This window comes from Hyperolius riggenbachi, chromosome 8 (assembly GCF_040937935.1).
Source record: "Hyperolius riggenbachi isolate aHypRig1 chromosome 8, aHypRig1.pri, whole genome shotgun sequence".
Lineage (NCBI taxonomy): Eukaryota > Metazoa > Chordata > Amphibia > Anura > Hyperoliidae > Hyperolius > Hyperolius riggenbachi.
The window spans coordinates 51,126,340-51,148,448 of record NC_090653.1 but is presented as its reverse complement, the minus strand read 5'-3'; the positions used below and the strand labels follow the sequence as shown (position 1 = coordinate 51,148,448).

General features: G+C 45.3%; 1 protein-coding gene across 9 annotated transcripts in view; it reads right to left on the bottom strand.

Moving 5' to 3' along the window:
* Positions 1-290: 290 nt before the first annotated feature.
* Positions 291-22,109, bottom strand: part of MSH5 (mutS homolog 5) — a 216,587-nt gene continuing 194,768 nt past the window's right edge. For 7 of the 9 annotated variants that reach the window (XM_068250397.1, XM_068250399.1, XM_068250394.1 and 4 more), the window contains 7 exons: positions 18,401-18,527; positions 16,249-16,398; positions 15,349-15,423; positions 11,226-11,369; positions 9,557-9,694; positions 5,361-5,434; positions 291-1,374 (listed from right to left, as the gene is read on the bottom strand). In XM_068250397.1, the coding sequence (XP_068106498.1) occupies positions 1,266-1,374; positions 5,361-5,434; positions 9,557-9,694; positions 11,226-11,369; positions 15,349-15,423; positions 16,249-16,398; positions 18,401-18,527 (817 nt within the window). In that variant the 3' untranslated portion in view covers positions 291-1,265. The remainder of the gene's footprint in view (positions 1,375-5,360; positions 5,435-9,556; positions 9,695-11,225; positions 11,370-15,348; positions 15,424-16,248; positions 16,399-18,400; positions 18,528-22,109) is intronic. The other 2 variants (XM_068250400.1, XM_068250402.1) reach the window with 2 other exon arrangements.

Genomic DNA, 22,109 nt, shown 5'->3' with positions numbered 1-22,109 from the left:
GCGTGGCAAGAACAAGCAGCCACAAATAGGGCGTAGATTTCAATTACTGCGGTCCGGAAGTGGTTAAAGAGAATCTATCAAAAAAGCCCCTAGGGGTACTTAACTCGGTAAGGGGAAGTGCAGACGGGGCCATACATGTGCAGCCGTGTCAGTGCAGGAAGAAGTGCAGAGCCCGGATCTGAAATCCGACAAGCTCTTGCTAAAAGGGACCCACATAAAGATCAATGGAAGAAACAGTTAGTGGAGACTGCTAAACAAGGCTATACTTTAACACCAGAAAACAATGATGCTACCTGTTTACATTTTTATTTGTTGTTTTACAATAATAATAATTAAATGAATAAGGAAACAACTCATGCTGGTGAAATCTGAAATGACCACAAACATCATAACAATTCAGCAAACGCTTTACAGTGGACCTGAAGGCCACCACTGAGGCTGCATTGGAACGGCGTTATTGACCTGACCCTGGCAGGTCCTCTCTACTCCACCTCTTTTACCTGTCAGGGGCATCAGGATATATACCCACATGTACCATGTCAGTCCTCACATGACAGGATAACCGTCCAATCATAGCACAGAGAGGAAAGGCAGGACCTGGTCACAAAAATATCTCTGCAGGTCAGTCTGCGGGTCATTGAGGGAGGAGCATCAGGAAATATACCCACATGTACCATGTCAGTGCTCACATAACAGGATAACCGTCCAATCATAGCACAGAGGAGAAAGGCAGGACCTGGTCACACAAATACCTCTGCAGGTCAGTCTGCGGGTCATTGAGGGAGGAGCATCAGGAAATATACCCACATGTACCATGTCATTCCTCACATGACAGGATAACCGTCCAATCATAGCACAGAGGAGAAAGGCAGGACCTGGTCACACAAATATCTCTGCAGGTCAGTCTGCGGGTCATTGAGGGAGGAGCATCAGGAAATATACCCACATGTACCATGTCATTCCTCACATGACAGGATAACCGTCCAATCATAGCACAGAGGAGAAAGGCAGGACCTGGTCACACAAATATCTCTGCAGGTCAGTCTGCGGGTCATTGAGGGAGGAGCATCAGGAAATATACCCACATGTACCATGTCATTCCTCACATGACAGGATAACCGTCCAATCATAGCACAGAGGAGAAGGGCAGGACCTGGTCACACAAATATCTCTGCAGGTCAGTCTGCGGGTCATTGAGGGAGGAGCATCAGGAAATATACCCACATGTACCATGTCATTCCTCACATGACAGGATAACCGTCCAATCATAGCACAGAGGAGAAAGGCAGGACCTGGTCACACAAATATCTCTGCAGGTCAGTCTGCGGGTCATCGAGGTCCAAATCAAGGAAGCCAGAAACCAACTTCTGACACCTGAGAGGAAAGAAAACAGAAAGGAGTGAATGTAAACCAGATTTATAGAGGTGGATAAATATAAACACATGGAAAGACTAGCATACCTCCTGCTTTACTGACAGAAGAAAGAGGAACAGTTTTATAATACATCCCTGCCACACTTCCAGTCTTAATGGCCCATACTCACGGGCTACAATTGTCACCGCAACCACGTGGCACGTGCATGTTGCGGCGACAAGTCGCCTGTGAGTATAAGGCGCGCACCCCGAATCGTCGCTCGTCGCTGCTGTCGCCAGGCGATTGGCGGCAGTCAATAGCATGGCGACAGTTGCCACCGCAACTTAGCCGCAACTGTCGCTAGTCCGCGTGAGTATGCGGACTAGTGGCAGCAACCAATAAAGAATTCACAGCGCTTCCGGCGGGGGGGAGGAGCGTCGGCGACAGCTTCCGTCGCTTCACTAATCCCTCTTCCGCTTGTATATGCGGAGCGAGCTGGCGACGAGCTGTCGCCGAACTATCGCGCACACACTCCCGTGTGCTAGCGACAGGCTAGAAAACTAGCCCGTGAGTATGGGCCATAATGGCCCATAATCACGGGCTACAATTGTCACTGCAAAACGCGGCGCGCGCGTGTTGCGGCAACAGGTCGCCCGTGAGTATGAGGCGCAACTCGGGTGCGCACCCCAAACCGTCGCTCGTCGCTGCTGTCGCCAACCGCCGCAACTGTCGCTAGTCCGCATGAGTATGCGGACTAGCGACAGCAACCAGCAGGGAATACAATGAGCTTTCGGCGGGGGGGAGGAACATCAGCGACAGCTTCCTTCGCGATAGTTGGCAGGTCCCTCCGCCGTGTGTATGCGGAGGGCAATAGCGACGAGCTGTCGCCGGCCTGTCGCGCACACGCTCCCGTGTGCTAGCGACAGGCCAGAAATGTTGCCCGTGAGTATGGGCCATAAGGCCCATACACACAGGCTACAACTGTTGCTGGAAACACATGGCGCACGCATGTTGCGGCGACATGTCCTCCGTGTGTATGAGGCGCACACAAGGAACTGTTGCTAATCAGAGCTGTCGCCAGGCGATTGACTTGGCCAACCGCCGGCAACAGCTGTTGCAGGAACAGTCGCTAGTCTCAAGTCAGTACGGTGGTATGTATGCTAGTCTCTAGCAACTCTTGTGAGTCCGACAGTTCATTGAACCTGCGACAGAAGTTGCTGAGCAACAGTTTCCGCTATGTTGCAGACAGGTTGTTGCCGCGTGTATACAATCGTTGCTTGTATACAACTGTCGTTGCTGGACACTTTCAACTGTTGCTTGTCTCCATGCAACTGCAGACATCCGTGCCTCGTGTGTATGTAGCTTTATGCTGGGAACACACAATACATTTTGCCGTTAGATAGATGCATTCGATTGATAAATTCCGTCATGTCCGATATTCCTCTCGATCATTTTACCGTTCGATTTCACATAGAAGTGATTGGTAAAAGATAAGAAAAATGAGCGGAAAATAAGAGAATTGAGAGGAGAATCAATTGAAAAAAAAACAATCGAGCAGAGACTCAAACTGGGGAAAATCGTATGGTGTGTTCCCAGCATAATGCTGGCTGTATGCCCACAGGGTGGGCATACACTAATAGATAGCCACCAGATTTGATTATCAGATCGATTCCTCTGAGATAAAATCTGATAAATATTATTAATATTTATACATCTTCAGCAGCGCTGTACAGAGTATATTGTCTTGTCATTAACTGTCCCTCTGGTGGGCTCACAATCTAATCCCTACCATAGTCCTATGTCTATGTATGTATTGTGTCGTGTACGTATCGTACTCCAGGACCAATTTAAGGGGAAGCCAATCAACTTATCTGTATGTGTTTGGGATGTGGGAGGAAACCGGAGTGCCGGGAGGAAACCCACACAGACACGGGGAGAACATACAAAACTCCTTCCAGATAGTGCCCTGACTGAGATTTAAACTGGGGAACCTGCGCTGCAAGGCGAGAGTGCTAACCACTACGCTATCGTGCTTCTGCACACTGTACACAGATTTTCAATAGATTTCAGCATGCAATCGAAAATCTGTGGAGCCCCACACTGCCCTCCGGACACCCCCCCCCCCCAACCAAGCCCCCCCCCCCCATTTATGTGTTCTTTCTAGGTTGTGCAGAGTGTTGGAAGTGTGTCTTCATCACCACCCAAGTTGCTCTTCCCTGTGTCTTCTCTCCATCTCCTGTGTCCGTGCGACAAGCACTAAAGGCCTGGAGAGTAAAAAGTACTAGCCACCAGGCTCGATTGCCACTACCGACGTGCTTCCAACCTGCCACCGATCAAGCGATGTCTTCTGTCTGGTAGGATCGAATGATTCGGGCCAAAAATCAGATATAATCCTTGGATTGGGTGCTGATCCAGGGATTTTATCAGATTGCCATCTGGAGTCGGTAAGGATTTCTTTTTAACATCTGAGGCTAATTAGACCATGCCTTGTAAGGGTTTGTAGCCTTCCCCTGGATCAACAGGGATATGTGAGGGTGCAGGCTTGTGTTGAACCTTATCACCTGGTTAAACTTGACGTACGTATGTAATTTTTTTTCAACCCAAATACCGATGAAACCTGCCATATTTTTTTCCTTTTAAACAATACAAGTTGCCTGGCTTTCCTGATGATCTTTCTGACTGCAGTAGTGTCTGAATCACACACCCAAAACAAGCATGTGGCAAATCCAGTCAGACTTAAAGGGGTTCTGTGTATGGCATTAAAAACAAAAAACACACTTACCTGGGGCTTCTATCGGCCCCCTGCAGCTGTTATGTCCCGCGCTGTCCTCTTACGATTCTCTGTTAGCCGCCGCCGGTCCTAGTCTAAGTCTTCCTGCAATAAAACTGCGTCTGCGCAGCCGTGGTCGCGCGCATGCTAGCTCACGCGCCTCATCAGGAGCTTACTGTGCAGGAGCAGTGCAAGAAAACTTTGTACTGCGCAGTAAGCTCCCAACAGGGGCGTATCTGGGTAATATAGCGCCTATGGCAAACAATGAAATTGCACCCCCTCCCTCAGTCAGAGCCCCCTTCCCCTCTAAAAACAGCATCATTTCTCGCGTACATGTGTTATGGTTGCTTGTGTGTTTTGGCTTGGGATATTACTGAGGTTTCTTTTTTTGGAAAGAGCTCTTCCTATTCCCTCTCTGTCCTCTGTTCTAACACTAAGCACTAAGTGAACCCTACATGCATACGTTAAGTAGCCATGTTCCCCAGATAACAGCATTCATCTGATCTGAGGTCTGAATGACAGGGAGGCATGGAGGCAGGCAGGCCAGTGAAGCACAGGGTCAGGCATGGTGCCCATGGTGCTGTGGCGCCCGTGGCACAAGCCATGCCTGCACCCCTCTAGATATGCCTCTGTCTCCCAATAACGCACGCGGGAGCGAGCTTTAGTCGTCTATTTAGTTGAATAATTAGACCGGGCCGGCGGTGGGGAACAAAGAATCGTAGGAGGATGGTGCGGAACATTACAGCTGCAGGGGGCTGATAGAAGCCCCAAGTAAGTGTCTGTCTTTTGTTTTTAATACCCTACACAGAACCCCTTTATGTCAGAAGCATCTGATCTGCATTCTTGTTCAGGGTCTATGGCTAAATGTATTAGAGGCAGAGGATCATTAGGACAGCCAGGCAATATGCATTGTTTAAAAAGGAAATAAATGTCAGCCCCCATAGTCCCCTAACGTACACGTGTATTAATAAATGAAGGAGGCTAAACACAAGAATGACCTCAAAATCAAACCTGTGGACGTCAGATGCTATAGACTGAAATGTCTATATATCATATGACAAATACGGAGATAAGTGCAGAGATTAGGCTGGTGGCATTCCAGGTGACAATGACCTGAAGGCTCCAGCAGGCCTGCCGGTGTAATAGTACAAGTGTCGGTTCCCTGGCTGCTGGAGGGCCACAGCTTGCTCAGGCATGAAACACACTGTAAATGGGGCGAGTATATCAACTTTCTTACTTCTCCAGTTTCTCTTCCTTAGCTGCCTGATTGAGGCAGTGTATGGCCTGGCCCTTGCGAAAGAGATCTGAAACCTGTAAAGGCAGAATAACATCATTATTACCGGAATCGCTGGCAGTCAGCAGCAGGTTTATTGTATCAGTTTCTCACCTCCAGCACTGCATCACACTGACTGACAAGTGTAACAGAATACACAAGCAGCTCGGGGTGACCCAAATCTACTAGGAAAGTATAGGGGGACCAAAAGAGGCCGAAAAGCCCTCCTATTTAAAAAGCAATGCTTAATGTGGTTTGCCTTCTTAAAACAGAAGGTATTGGCTATAATTCAGCTTTAAGTGAACGACTGTGGTCTCCCACAATGCATCAGTGCTGAATATGCAAATTAAGCCAGGCTTACATCCAGCCAGGCCCTGATTGACATCACAGGAGCCTATAGGCACAGATGTCCTGGCACTCTAGGCTTCTCCCTCCATGGACCTACAACCCCCCCCCCCCTCCCCTCCCTCAGCAAACTGCACCAAAAGTGTGCTCTCAGGCCCATCTGTCACTTCTCCCCTACTTCCCATGACCAATGTAGGTAGCTACAGGTGCCCCTTAGTATTAGGTAGCCAAAGCTACCCTCAGTATTAAGTAGCTAGAGGTGCCCCCCAACTGAAGGGAGATATAGTCAGTGGTATCCTGAGACCAGGGTGAGTAACCTCTCATAAATGATTGAATCAATACACTCCATTTGTGACTCTGCATAGGTAAGGCAGGAGGCAGGCACTTGGGGAGGGGAGTGAGCTGCCTTTCCATCATCAAGCACCTGTAGGCATATGCAAAAAAAAAAAGTTTACAGTACTTTTTTTTTTTTAATCTTTGATGTTACAGTATTGTACAGACTGTTGTAAGAAGCTTAACGTGTACCAGAGATGAGATAAACTAAAGGTTTTATACATACCTGGGCTTCCTCCAGCCCCATGCGCACGGATCGTGGTCCTCAGTCTTCTCCCTCTTCAGTATCGGGTCCGTAACTTCAGCCAGTCTGCACAAGAGAAGTGCACCCTCTACATATCCCTCAGGTGGCTGTCGGACAGATACGTAGAGAGCGCACTTCTCTTGCGCAGACCGGTTGTAGTTACGGGAACCGGTACCAAAGAGGGAATAGACAGGACTGGGGCTCGGGAGCGATCCGAGCGCATGGGGCTGGAGGAAGCCCAGGTAGGTAAAACCTTTAGTTTATCTCATCTCTGGTACACTTTAAGCTTCTTACAACCGTCTGTACAATACTGTAACATCAAAGATAATAAAAAAAAAGTATTGTAAACTTTTTTTTCTGCACCTCAAATATAAAGGGCAGAAAAAGAGAGACAAATCATGAGTGAAAATATATAAGGAAAGCTAAATCATGATTTAAAGTAGATAAGAGGCCTAATAGACAAAGCAGCAGTAAAATTGCCACATGCAGGCAGCACACAGAAATGTTACCGGTATTAACAGCAAGGGGGCAGTGCACATTACCCTATTAGCGCTACACACGTTACCGGGGTAATGTGTGAGTTGTAATGGGAACGCATGGTACGCCTGGCACCACGAATAGCAACACGCCCGTAACCCCAGTAACAATAGGGTATTACACGCTGACCCACCCTGACATTAGTGCCAGTAAAACTTCCATGTGCTGCCTGCGCATGGCAATTTTACTGCTGCGTTGTGCATCAGGTCCAAGGAGAGATAGCACATCAGAAACAGAGAAGAAGACAAGTTTACATGCTTGTCGATGACCAATGGCTAGGTATATGATCCCCGGGTAGACATTGCTAAAAGCCTCCAGTACAGGGCCTGTTCTCCATGTAGAGCCTAAATCTGGCCACTAACGGTCCAATTTCTAGCGAAAAATCGTCCAAGCGATCAGAAATTCTGATTGGACGAAAAATCGTTCACTACACCATCAACAAACCAATCTTTGCTTCCTATCTATCACAACCAACAAGAAAATCCAAATTTTGGTTTGACAAAAATCCAATCGAACGACTATTTTTAAAATCGTTTGTAATCGATTGTGCCCATCAACTGAGATTATTAATTGGACTGTTAGTGGCCACCTTTAGAGGCACTAGCCTGATTGCAGAACCAGTATTATGAACAGTAACGAGTCCAGCCTGGAGCAGTGGCTGGAAGTGTGCTGGTTAAGGGCTCTGCCTCTGACACAGGAGACCTGGGTTCAAATCTCGGCTCTGCCTGTTCAGTAAGCCAGCACCTATTTTAGTAAGGAGTTCCTTGGGCAAGTCTCCTTAACACTGCTACTGCCTACTGAGTGCGCTCTAGTGGCTGCCTCGCAAGTGCTTTGAGTCCGACAGGAGAAAGGCGCTATACAAATACTGCAATTATTATTATTATTATTATCAGTGGTTGTCACAGCATGCACCCCACTATGAAAGATGATGTTCATCAAGTACACCTGTTGTGGGTAACAGTATCTGAACCGCTTCTAGACTTTGCTGATTGAATTCTATGGTTTCAATCATCCCAGCAGCAAGCTACTGCCGATTGAGCTGCTGCAGCTCACTCGCCCTGCTGTCGGTATGACGACAGAGCTCCCTGAGTCAGTCAGGAGCTGATTTAATTGGCTCCTGACCCCGTGATCACTGTGAGCCAATCCCAAGAGCTTACATTGATCACAGGTTTAGGAGCCAATGAAATCAGCTCCTGACTGGCTCAGGGAGCTCTGCTGTCATAGCGATGGCACAGCAAGGCTACAGTGATGGGAGAGCAATGTGAATGGCGGAAGTGGCGGATCTGTGTGGCGTGACATCGGTAAGCGTCATTTTTTCAAACCAGCAGTCTGGTCCTTAAGGGGCCAGAGACTGCTGGTACAGAAGTGGTTAAGTACCATTGGACACAAATACATTTGTTTGGAGTGTGCCATAAGTTTAAATGAATGCATTCCATAACTAATCATACATACTGGGTGTATGCGTGTCCTGAGTTGAGGACCTGTTGGGAACCTAGGCTCCAGATCACAGGCTGTCAGCATGTGGTATACATACCTTTTGTGGTACTTCTGATGGTTTCAGGTGTTGTTCCTACTTGTCACTATCAGTTCTCATTACCCATATCAGGTGTGCATGGTAAAAACTGACCTTCATGAAGTTTTAAATTGTTTAAAGCCAAACATCAGCCAAGAACCATGTGCCGTGCATTACTATAGCAATGTGTGTATAACCCCGGTTGTGCTAATAGGGTAATGCTTGCTGCTCCCTTGCGGTTAGTACCGGTAAAATTGCCGTGTGCTTCTTGCCTGAAGCAATTTACCATTGCTTCGGGCATCAGGCCCTATATGTGTTTCCAATAGTGAGATGCATGGTGCCAGTGTGGTGTCAGAGTCTAAGCAACAGGTGTCGAACTCCAGTCCTTGAGGGCCATATCCATGCCAGAGTTTAGGATGAATGGAGAAATGGACAAATGTGTTCTGCTTGATGGACCTCACCTTTCCTGATTCAGTCCGATCAATTAACTGAAGTTGTGCCAAAAACGTGTGAGGACCTCGGTCCTTCAGGACTGGACCTAGACAACCCTGGTCTAAGTGGTACCTATTACCACTATGATACTGTATGTGGCCTTAGCTCCCTGTGTGGTAAAAGTAGGCATCAGCACGGTCAAAGAAAAAACACTAGTTCCTCAACTGCAAGAGAATCTAAAGCCTTATAACAAAAAAAAAAAAAAACAGATACTTACCTAAGCAGAGGGAAGGCTCTGGGTCCTACAGATCCATCCCGTTCCTCTCCTCATCCACTCACAGGTTCCTCTGTTTAAATCTCCAAATCTCCAACCGCTAGAGTCTTCAGAAGTCTTCAGGAGCACTTCGGCTCCTGAAGACAGGCGGCTCTGTACAGTGCACATACTAGTGCGCAAGAGAGGGAGCTCACAGGTGTGAAGTATGAAGCGGCCCAACTTCAGAAGCCTGAGTGCTCCTGAAGACTTCCGAAGCCCACCAGAGGGGGAAGAGAGCAGCGTCCAACCCATATGTAGGAGAATGCTAACGGAGGAGCCAGTGCAGGAACAAGGGGACCAGGAGAAGAGCGGGAAGGCTCTATAGGACCCAGAGCCTTTCCTCTCCTTAGGTGAGTATGGTTTTTTTTAAGTTTTGATTCAGACTCCCTTAAAGGGGGCAAGATACAATCACTGCCATTGGGAGGATCAGCCAAGTACATTACCTCCACCCCTCTCCTGATGATCTCCTCCGGCATCCCCGCCATAGCTGCAACCCTGGCTGCTTGGCTCACTTCCGAGACTCCATCCTTCAGCTGATAGAAGAAGATCAGATCTTCCCCATCCAGACACCACTCAAAGGTCTGCAGACACCAGAGGAGAGTTACTATGACCATACATGGCTGTATTTCTCCACCACCCCTCCAGCCTTCATGCAGAAACATGTATTTTCAGCTATTAAACACATACATGGTTTAATTTACTAGGCTTCTCATGACCTGGAGAAGAATGGAGACAACATAGGACAGCTAGCCTGTAAGGACTAAAAGTATAAATCCAGCCAAAAACCCAGTGAGGGTCTCTGACCAAACTTTTGGTTTGGTTGGCTACAGTGCTATTTTCTGAAGCACTTATACATCAAAGAAACAGTAAAAAATGTTTGGAATCATGTATGATTTTCCTTCCACTTCTCACGTGTACACTACTTTGTATTGGTCTTTCACATGGAATTCCAATAAAATTGATTCAGGTTTGTGGCAGTAATGTGACAAAATGTGGAAAACTTCAAGGGGGCAGAATACTTTTGCAAACTACAGTACATAACCAATACATACAGTGTATAAATAACACAAGATACAATATTTGCGTGAACAACCGCTTAACTCTGGGTGAGCAATCTACGTACTGTAACGTTGAGTGAATCAGAGCCAAAGTGAGGATGCTTTGAAAAACAATATAATTAATACTGTACTGTTTTATGTATCAATTAACAGTGTATAAACTAACTAACTAACTAACTAACTAACTAAATAAATATATAAAATCAAATACATAATTAGTGTGACCACATTTCACTTTTTTACAAGTACACGTTTCACTTTTAAAGCAGGATTGTCAGACACAAAATCAAATTCCATTTGCCCACTGCTCTGTGTTTATTATGCAGCCTGCAACCTAACCCTGCACTGCAAGCATTACAATCTATTCAGAAATGGCTCTATTTTTTCCATTGCCAACGGAGGGAAGCGTGTCATCACCCCTCCCACATTCATGCTCCTCACTGATTGGCTGAGGGCAGTTCAGTGAGCTGCTGAAATATGATCTATGTTGTGCTCACATGTGTTTATAAAGCAAGCTAGCTATGACAGTGCAGTTTATAGGAGGGAAAAAAAGTGAGGGAGGGAATTACATCAGGAGTCAAAACGTGGACAGTACAATACATCTGTTATGTAAGTAGAACAAGTGGTTATCTACTTATATATGTGTGTTTTCCTGGGATAGTTTGGCTGTCCCTGCTGCTCTATAACAGCTTGAATTAGCTTTTGAGAGAAATGCAAGGCTATGTGCAAAGACTACAAGGAGCAAAATACGTGGATATAAGCTATGAGAAAACACGTGCTAAAAAAAAGAAAGAAAAAAATGTAAAAAGCGGCAAGTGTGAGAGACTTATGCAAAAGTAAAAGTTTAACTCTGTCCGTTCAGAACTGGAATCTACTGAAATTTTGAGAGTGGTGTGTATGCATAGCCTGGAGCCCTGACGTAAAGTCCTATCCAGCGCTATGTGCTGAGACTTGTGTAGCAGGCGGATGACATTTTTGTATGGGGCTGCACTGTGTGTTGTCATTGCAGAAACATCTGATGCCTCTTCTGGTGTCTCCACACACTTGGTCTCACCTGATAATGCACGAGGGGATCCTCTGGGAGGATCTTCAGCTGGATCAGGCTGTGGAAGTTGGTGGACAGGAATATATGAGGACAAGAAGATCCTTGACTGATCCAGTGTCTCAGAACAGCAGCCAGTAGTGAGAGCCCGTCCACCTGGAACCATACAGAATGTATACATGGTTGTGCACAGATACTTTTTTCCTTTTCATTCTTTCAAAAAGAATTGTGACAATACACAAACAGGAATTAAGACAGTCAGGGATACTTGTTGATCTGTTTTTATTGGAAGATGCAATAACCCTCCAGACAATTTAACCATTTAAGCCTTTTGGACGTAGCCAAAAAGCTGCATGTGCGCTCCCGCAGTTTCGTTAGCCCAGGCAGGGATCAATGAATCGGAACATTTTGTCCAGAAATTGATCCCTATCCCCGGCAGAAAAAGCGACGGCTTCTCTCGGAAGCTTCGCACTTTCTGCCTCTTAGGACCCCCCTACGTCCCTCTAAGCATACACGTTATGCTTAGAGTGACGTAATGTAAACAAACTCATGGCTGCCATCTTGTGGCCAAATAGTAAAACTACATCTACATGTAAAAAAAATAAAATAAATATATTTACATTAAAAAAATACTATTTACATCCCACCCTCCCCAAAATACCCAAATAAAATGTTTCATAAAAAAAAAACATTACAATAAAAAAAAACTAAATATTTACCTAAATATTTACCTATTGGTCTAAACTTTCTAAATATCCATAAATATCTATGTAAAGATGAACAATTTTTTTTTATTATAAGCTTGTAAATAGTGATGGATGCAAAACGGAAAAAATTTACTTTTATTTCCAAATAAAATATTGTCGCCATACATTGTGATAGGGACATAATTTAAACGGTGTAATACCCAGGACTATTAGGCAAATACAATATGTGGGTTTTAATTATGGAGGCATGCATTATTTTAAAACTATAAATGGCCGAAAACTGAGAAATAATGAAATTTTCCGTTTTTTTTCTTATTCATTACTGTGAAAATGCATTTACAGTAAAGTAGCTCTTAGCAAAATGTACCACCCAAAGAAAGCCTAATTGGTGGCGGAAAAAACAAGATATAGATCAGTTCATTGTGATAAGTAGTGATAAAGTTATAGGCAAATGAATGGGAGGTGAAAATTGCTCGGATGCATAAAGTGAAACACGACTGAGGGCTGAAGTGGTTAAAGTGATCCTGAGCCCGGAGCTCAGGATCAAACTCAAACACATACAAAACATATAGAAGAAAGCCTCAGGATTCCCTCGCCGATCTAAACCCCCCGGTTGTAGAGCACGGCCCCCCTTCATGTCTGGGGCCGCACAGCTCTTCTTCTGAAGCCGGGCCGAGCACTAGCCCACCCACACATGTGCAGTATAATGGAGCCCGAGGCCCCAGCTTACTGCACATGCGCAGGTGGGCTGGGTCGGCTATTGCACGGCCCCGCATATGTAAGAAGAGCTGCACGGCCCTACAAGGATTAGCAACAATGCATTATGCAAATAATTAAAACCCTGAGAATCACCCACGAGGAGATGTGCTAGTCCAAAATCTGTCAGTTCTGTCAGACTTTTACTACCTACTACAAGTGACAGCAACTTAGGAAAAAAGTAATTTATGGCTCATTTTACTCTGGAAGAAACATACTTCTTATTTGTATGTTTCTACGTGTATTTAAAATGTTGCGACTTTCGCAATAGTGGTCCTTTAAGGACCAGAGTCATGCTTTTCTTTTATTAACAGTGATTACTGTGATTGGCTCACAGAAATAACGAGGTCAGGAGACAATGAACTTGGCTCCTGACCGAGACACAGAGCTCTGCTGTCAGCTTGACAGCATAGTGAGCAGCAGGCGTCAGGGTAGCAGTACTGGCAGAAACTGCAAATGCAGAAGTTGAAATCTACGCCCTGGCAGTGGCAGGCATAGGCAGATGTAAACAGGGCATAGATTTCAACTACAGTGGTTCAGAACCAATTAAAGCACAAAAGCTAGGAGGTTCTGCTCTATGGTTTAAGGTTCTGTACACATCCTAGTTAAACATCGGCACACACAAACAAGCCACGTTGTTCAAATTACATTTCCCTGCAAAAAAAGTAGTTTAAACAACGTTGTCAACACACACATCGATATGTTGTTAGAAAAATGACAGTTCACTCAAAACGTGAGCACGCTCCAGAACACTATCGTTTAAACGACTTGTACATACCGCTCAGCTGCGTGATATCTGCCTAACAGTCCCCAGAATTGATCCACCAGTTGGATTGGGCAGAATACCCAATATCAGTTGCTCGTTTAGCTAATTTTTTTGCAACTGTCACCCAAAATGGCATAATCTATAATTCGTCAGCTGCTTTATTTAGCGTATATTGGTAGATGAACAGAGGCGCCAGAAGGATAAAAGTACATAACATTTTTTAAAAATTGCTGGGAGGAAGTGGTGGACTTGCCTCCGTTAAAGCAGACACCAAGGACTGTAAATATATAGATATACACATTTATTGAAAACACCCCAAAGAAGCATCTTTGGGGTGTTTTCAATAAATGTGTATATATATATTTACAGTCCTTGGTGTCTGCTTTAACGGAGGCGAGTCCACCACTTCCTCCCAGCAATTTTTAAAAAATGTTATGTACTTTTATCCTTCTGGCGCCTCTGTTCACCTACCAATATATTTGAGTCCACCCCAGGTGGAGGGGTGATCTACCCCCTTTCTTCCTATCTACAGAGAGCGACTTCTTAATCCTGAGTGAGGACAGGTCTAATCTCCTCACCTGCCTAATGAGTGGTTACCTAGGTGGTAACCCGTGTTTGTGAGTATTACCATCTCACTGTTTCATTTATCTAATCAATTTTGACATACTACACCATATTGGGCTCTCGATTTCTCTTCAACTTTATCTAGCGTGTGAACAAGGCTTAAACTGACATTAGTGTAAAATCGATCATGTCAACTCTGAAAGACCTTGATGGATTAACATTATAACACTCCGAATGATAAGAATGATTAGACACAAGAGAGATGAAATATGTAAGGTTGTCATAGAATCCCTAAATTACCAGCTTAGGCAGGATGTTTTATGTATCAAAATGAAACTATAATTTTCAGTTAATTGTGGAAACAAAAGCACAACATTTTTCCAAGAAAATAAATCCTGTAAATTTTTTGCAAAAATAATACCTACTTCCATGGAAAGTTTCTAGGCTAAATTGCACCCAGAGTGAGGGTGTAAAAATTGCGCACAACCCCCCCCCCCACACACACACAAACACACACACACTCCGTGGACTCTCAAACCCTTACTCTTTAGGGACAGTCAGACAGCCACAGGTCACAAGTAGATCTGCCTACTTACTAGTGACCAACCCGCTCATCCAGGAGGAAGCAGGGACCAAGAAAACACACAGATGAAGAGAGTCCGCAAAGCCGACTCCTCCATGGATGCCGTGCACTGACAGCCTGCAGTACTGCTACAGGACATCAGGTGTCATCACATGGTGGTGTCATGATAATGACTTGACGTCTGACTCAGGCAGCCCAGGAGGAGTCAAGGAGGGTGATCACACTAGTAATTTTCCTTCTTCTTCCATGTGGCTGCACGCATGTCACCAGCTCCCTAGCGGTTATGTCCTTCTGCCTGCGCCCCCCTTCTTCTACTTGCCGGTCTGCACCCAGGGAGGTCACCCTGCCTGCACTGCCAAAGAAACGGCCCTGCCTACTTCACCAATTTGTGTATCCACAACTCCTGTGAAGAATCATGTGATCAATTTGGTCAGGTGACAGATTTGCTGAGATCACTTCCTCCTTTAGCCTAAAGGATGCAGCACATGACCATGGCCAGAAGATCAGAACCTTACAAATATATCACCTGACCAATCTGATCAAGTTATTCTCTGCGAGTTCAGCTACACGTGAGAAACCTCACACTATTCCTGTACTGGGTGACTTTATTACTGGGAGAGGAAGGGAGGGAAGCTTGCTAGACAGCAATAAAGCCTGACAAAGGTTCTAAACCCCACTTCACGAAATCCAGATTAAGACCTCCCCACCCCCAGTTTCCACTCTCATGAAAAACAACTAAAAACCAGTTATATTCCTCACCGTATTAGTTCCTTTTCCAAATTCATCAACTAAGACAAGTGAATTCGCTGTTGCATTATTCACGGCTCTTGCCACCTAAAATGACAAAAATGGCGTTTTGCTTATTTGTAGATTTAAAAATGAATACTGGGACAAACAAGAACAAAGGGTATTCAAATAGCAATATAACGGCACACATAACACATACTGTAATCACCTCCTTCAGTCAGGGGCCATAACAACACTAAAGGTGGCCATACACTGGTCGATTTGCCATCAGATTCGACCAACAGATAGATCCCTCTCTGATCGAATCTGATGGCCACCTTTACTGCAAACAGATTGTGAATCGATTTCAGCCTGAAACCGATCACAATCTGTGCTGCTGCTGCTGCCGCCGCCCCCCCCCCCCCCCCCGACCCCCTCATACATTACCTGTTCCGGCCGGCGCAAGTCCCCGCTGTCTTCTTCTCCGCTCCGCTCCGGCTACTGAACTTCCTGTCCAGGGGAAGTTTAAAGAGTAGAGGGCGCTCTACTGTTTCAACTTTCTGCCGGGACAGGAAGTTCTGTGTAGCTGCAGGAACGGTCTGGAGCCCGAAGCGGAGAAGAAGACCAGGAGACTCGCGCCGGCCTGAACAGGTAATGTATACCCGCTGTATTGCGTCGGTCGTCGGGCACTCGAACGCCGCTAACGACGCACTCCCGACCCGCCGGCGACCAAGGAAAACCTTCTGCACGGATGGGTCGACGGGAACGATCGATTTCGGACGGAAATCGATCGTTCTGTCAGCAGTGTGCGCGGCGATTTCACAGCCGTTTCGATCACTGTGATCGAAACGGCTGTATATCGGCGGGAAAATCGTTAGGTGTATGGGCCCCTTAAAACTCATCAGTTGATAGAAGGAGATTAGGCGCACATACCTGATTTAAGTCAATCATAAAAGTAGACAAGCCGAGGGTTACAGATTCCCGAGTTTGCAGGCGGGTGAAGATCCCATCAATGGGGCCAATCTCAGCATACGAGGCAGGCACATAGCTACCAATCAGAGCCATAAAGACAATGAGGCCCACCTGGGATAGTGATAAGAAAGAGGTGCAGTTAGAGGGCGAACCATCAATAAACATAAGAAAACAAGCAGGGAGTGAGGAGGAACCACTTGTGCCTGGATTTACAATTTTCTGTACGGCCATGTGCTGAACTCCAATAATCTACTGTAACAGTTATTATAAACAGTTTTTAGTATATCCTGAAATTTTAATCCTAAAGCAGCTCTTTGGAATGTTTGGTTACAGAGTTTGGTTTAATTACCTTCTGGTCATACTGTCCTTATCTTATCTGAAATAGGAAGCTTCCTGTTATTTGCATGCTGATATAAGCTTGTTACTGTAGTTAAAAAAAAAAAAACTTCCCACAATCCTGCTGGCACTGCACAGTTCCAGCAGTTAGGCAAAGGCACTAAGACCAGGTAAAAAGAAATATAAAATGAAGAGACATTTAGGCATCTATTTAAAAAAAGGTTACATATGTTTTAGGCAGTAGCTATTTTTAACTGATGAAACAAACAAGTGTATCTATCCTCCTCTAAGAATGTCTTTTTAAGATATTCTGCAGTTTTATTTTATACTTAAATCTAATGTTTAAGTTTTTACTGTTTTATTGTTCTTGGTCAATTCATTGAAGTAGGCCAGAGCTTAAATCTATGAACTATTGACCATTTTTATCTCTTTCCTGCTCTCAGAGGCCATTTTCTGCTAGAAAAGTGTTTTATAGTTGGAATTTCTTATCAGAAAGGGTCCTGACTCAGACAGGAACTGCCACTTACATACCTTATATTTAACTCTTTCAGGCAGAGAAAGAAAAAAAGGAACACAGCATAGTTATTTGTGTACTTGGCACTGTACATACCCATGTCTATCTCATGTAACATGTCACCTCGGGTATCCTTTAAGCATTTTTTATTTTTATTTTTGAATGTTACAACCCCCTTTAATTCCTTTGCTTTTAATCTATTGAGACAGTAATACGTCTTCTGAGATTGTCCACCTAATTAATTTAACAGAAGCAAGTGATACATTTTTTTTTTTTAAAATCAGCAGTTAGCAGGGAGACGTAGAAATGACCCTGGATCATTAACGAGGACTCAGGGCACTCGCAGAGAGAAAATGTCTAGATGATGAAGTTACAAAACAATTCGTTTTTCTACTACAGAAGGCAATATTCATTATGTTTCTATGTGGGGAAAGGACAGCGATAGAAGTTAAAAACAGGAAAAAAAAACACTGTGTGAAACTGTTCATATACTAGAAATCTAATAGGAACCACCTACAGCTAATACACCACAGGAAGTGTACTCAGCAGGGGGCGTAACTACAGGGGAGTACTCCCTGTGACCACCTGTGTGGGTGTAAGGATTATGATATCCTTACTTGTATTATGACACTTGCAAGATGCCAACAAACACCCCCCCCCCCCCCCCTTTCCCCGGCTGTAAGAGTCACAGGGGTTAGGAAAGGGTGTCTAGATGATGAAGTTACAACATTGGGGGGGGGGGGGGGCATCAAAGTTTTGCTGGGGGGAGGGTCATGATTTATAGCATACCTCCCAACTTTTTGAGATCAGAAAGAGGGACACTTAAGCCACACCCCTGCCACACCTCTAACCACGTCCCTGACACACCCCTAGCCTCACATACTTTTATGATTTTATACGAAAAATATGTTGTTTTATAATTTAATCTACACTGGTCCTTTCTAGCCTGGTTCAATTTCCCTCATATTATCATTTGAAAATAAGAAATACATCAATATAAATGATGCGGATAAAGTTACTTTAGAGTCAACTGAACACATTTTTCAGTAGAAAAATATAGATATTTACACAGATCTGTACATAAGTCTTGAAAGAGGGACAAATGAGGAGGAAAGAGAGACAGAGGGACAGGGTTCCCAAAGAGGGACTGTCCCTCCAAAAGAGGGACAGTTGGGAGGTATGTTTTTAGTTCCACCCCTGGTAATCTGAGAGAGGTATAGAGCTAGTGCAGCAGCATGAACCTTCCCGCCCCCTGCTGGTTACCTGCTTGAGATACACGCTCTTCCCACATGAGTTGGGTCCGGTCAGGATTTTTATTCTCTTTTCTTTCTCTGCAGTCTCAGCTGAATTAGGAACAAACGTTCCAGAGCAGAAAACCATGAGGGGATGCCTGGGAGTGAGAGGAGAGAAAACACTGGGTAAGACTCTAAAGGTTGTATGCACTAAGCTGCATTAGGCAGAATAACGTGTAAAGTCTTACCGAGCACAGCAGAGTGCAATACATTTACATGCAACGCATTACGCTCTACTCATCGTGCAAAAGACCATGCGCACATAATTCTGCTGCTGAAACCATGGAAGACAAAACAAAACAGATACTCACCTAAGGAGAGGGAAGGCTCCAGCGCAGGATCCCGTTTAAATCTCCCGCCGTGGGAGGCTTCGGCTGTCTTCAGGAGCCCAAGTGCTCACGAAGATGGGCGGCTCTGTACTGCGCATTAGCGAGTGTACGAGAATGCGTGCTTGCGCATGCACAGTACGAAGTGGCCCATCCTTGGGAGAACTCGGGTAATTGCAAATGTGTTTACAGGCACTTCACAAGCAGATCTTGACACAAGTACCTGGCAAAATTTCAAGCTGGCTGACATTGCTGGGCCGAAGCCGTACAGACGCATTGCTAGCCTACAGGCGAGTGATGTTTTTTTCCTATGCGGGGGGAGCTGAGCTCTGAGGGAGTGACATCACGCGGTGGTTAGGGTAAGTGGGAGAGCAATCCTCTCGGCCAGCGATAGGCTGAAGCGATCCGTCAGGCTAAGAGAGGTCAGGGGATGCTGTACACACGCTGGATTCTGGGCAGAGGTGGTTGTTATCTAAGAAAGAGTTGTGTGAGGTGTCTTGTGCTCTACCTGAGATCATTATGGATAACAGGCAGAGGCGTATCTACAGGGGTACAGGTATGGTATGTGCCATGGGCGCCTCGTACTGGGGACGCAGCTCCATAGCATCCTTGGCATTCTCCATATGGATTCTACTTTTTATCTGGGAGATTGTGCTGCCTGGTTACATTATTTGGGAGGACAAGCTGCCTAAGTTTTATTTGGGGATATGTACAGGCTGACCTATTGCCATACTCATTTCTTAAAGGGGCACTATAGCAAAAAATTGTAAAATTTAAAATATGTGTGAACATAGACAACTAAGAAGTATGTTTTTTTCCAGAGTAAAATAAGCCATAAATTACTTTTCTCCTATGTTGCTGTCACTTACAGTATGTAGTAGAAATCTGACAGAACCAATAGGTGTTGGACTAGTCCATCTCTTCATAGGGGATTCTCAGCAAGGCTTTCATTCTTTATAAAGATACTAGCCGACCCGCGGCATAGCATACGGCGCATAAGAGGGTAGAGGGCAGGAAGGGGGTATTGGGCACAGCGGCGGTGAGGGGGGTTGGACCCCCCCTCAACTGGGTCCCCCATGTGTGCTCTACCTCCAGCTTAAGCTCCACAGGAACCCCCCTCACCTGGGTCCCCCATGTGCACTCCCCCTCCAGCTTAAGCTCAGCAGGAACCCCACCCCCTCACCTGGGTCCCCCATGTGCGCTCCCCCTCCTGCTTAAGTACAGTAGCAGCCGCCACTATTAGTAAGAGGCAGCGGGCGGGGATGACTCACCTCTTCCGTGTTCCATCGTGCGTTCCACTGTCGTCACTTCCTGCAATGCCGCACACTGTATTGGTGTAATTTGCCTTTTTAAAACAGAAGGAAATCTGCAATAATTCAGCTATAAGTGAACATTTGTGGTTACCCACAATGCACTGCTACTAAATATGCAAATTACCCCTTTTCCCCCTTGGTAAGCCAAGCAAGCATCCAGAGCCGCTGGTGTATAGCAAGCATATAGCTTTACATTTTACACAGCCATATCAAACCCACATGTGACAGCCTGTTTCAGACTTTTGGTCCTCATCTGTACATGGCAAGGATTGATATGGCTGTATGAGATAGGGCTTGGACCAGTACAACAGAGTAACCAAGCAGCTCAGGGTGACCCAAACCACTCGGAATGTATAGGGGGATAAAAGGGACCAAAAAGACCTCCTACTAAAAAAAGCAAAGCTTGGTGTAATTTGCTTTCCTAAAACAGAAGGAAATATGCAATAATTCAGCTATAAGTGAACATTTGTGGTTACCCAAAATGCACTGCTACTAAATATGCAAATAATTCCTTTTCACCCTTAGTAAGCCAAGCAAGCATCCAGAACCACTGGTGTATAGCAAGCCTATAGCTTTAAATTTTACACAGCCATATCAAACCCACATGTGACAGCCTGTTTCAGACTTTTGGTCCTCATCTGTACATGGCAAGGATTGATATGGCTGTATGAGATAGGGCTTGGACCAGTACAACAGAGTAACCAAGCAGCTCAGGGTGACCCAAACCACTTGGAATGTATAGGTGGATAAAAGGGACCATAAAAGACCTTCTACTAAAAAATTCAAAGCTTGGTATAATTTGCCTTCTTAAAACAGAAGAAAATCTGCAATAATTCAGCTATAAGTGAACATCTGTGATTACCCACAATGCACCGCTACTAAATATGCAAATTATTCCTTTTCACCCTTGGTAAGTCAAACAAGCCTATAGCTTTAAGTTTTACACAGTCACATCAAACCCACATGTGACAGCCTATTTCAGACATTTGGTCTTTATCAGTACATAGCAGGGATTGATAAGGCTGTATGAGATAGGGCTTGGACCAGTACAACAGAGTAACCAAGAAGACCAGTACAACAGAGTAACCAAGCAGCTCAGTGTGACCCAAACTACTAAGAATGTATAGGACAATAAAAGAGACCGAAAAGCCCTCCTACTAAAAAAAAAAAGCAAAGCTTGGTGTAATTTTCCTTCTTAAAACAGACGCAACTCTGCAATAATTCCGCTATAAGTGAACATTTGTGGTTACCCACAATGCACTACTACTGAATATGCAAATTATCCCTCTTTGCCCTTGTTTGATATGACACTATTTCTTCTTCTTGCTTGGACCAGCCCCTTCTTCTTGCTTGGACCGGCCCTGGGGGCAGGGCGCTACTTCTTCTTCTTGCTTGAAGGTTGAGGCACTTACTCTATTATATATATAGATTCCCTAAAAAGGATTAAACAATGATGCTGGCCAGCTTCCCTGCTCGCTACACAGTTTTTTGGCAGTTGGACAAAGCAGAGCAACTGCCATTCACTAAGTGCTTTTGAAAATAAATAAATCCCAGAGAATGCCCCATGAAGAGATGGACTAGTCGCTTCTGTCAGATTTCTACTACCTACTGTAAGTGACAGCAACATAGGAGAAAACGAACTAATGGCTCATTTTACTCTGGAAAAAACATACCGTATTTTTCGGACTATAAGACGCACTTTTTCTCCCCCTAAAGTGGGGAGAAAAAGTAACTGCGTCTTATAGTCCAAATGTAACAATATACCTGTCCGGGTGGGCACTGTGTCAGCAGCAGCAGCAGTTATCTGGCGCCGGCGGTGTTCCGTGGCAGCATAGCAGCAGCTGCAATGATCTTTATGCCGGTGTCCATTGTCCTGCTTGTCCCTCCGAGCGGCGGCAGTGCGATCAGCTGTACAACTCCCTGGGTGGCATAGCAGCAGCCGCTGCAATCATCTGCAATGTCTGTGTGTGTCTGCCAGCTTGTCCCCCGAGCGGCTCCAGCAGCAGCGTGATCCGTGATAAGTCCCCGGGAGGCATGGCAG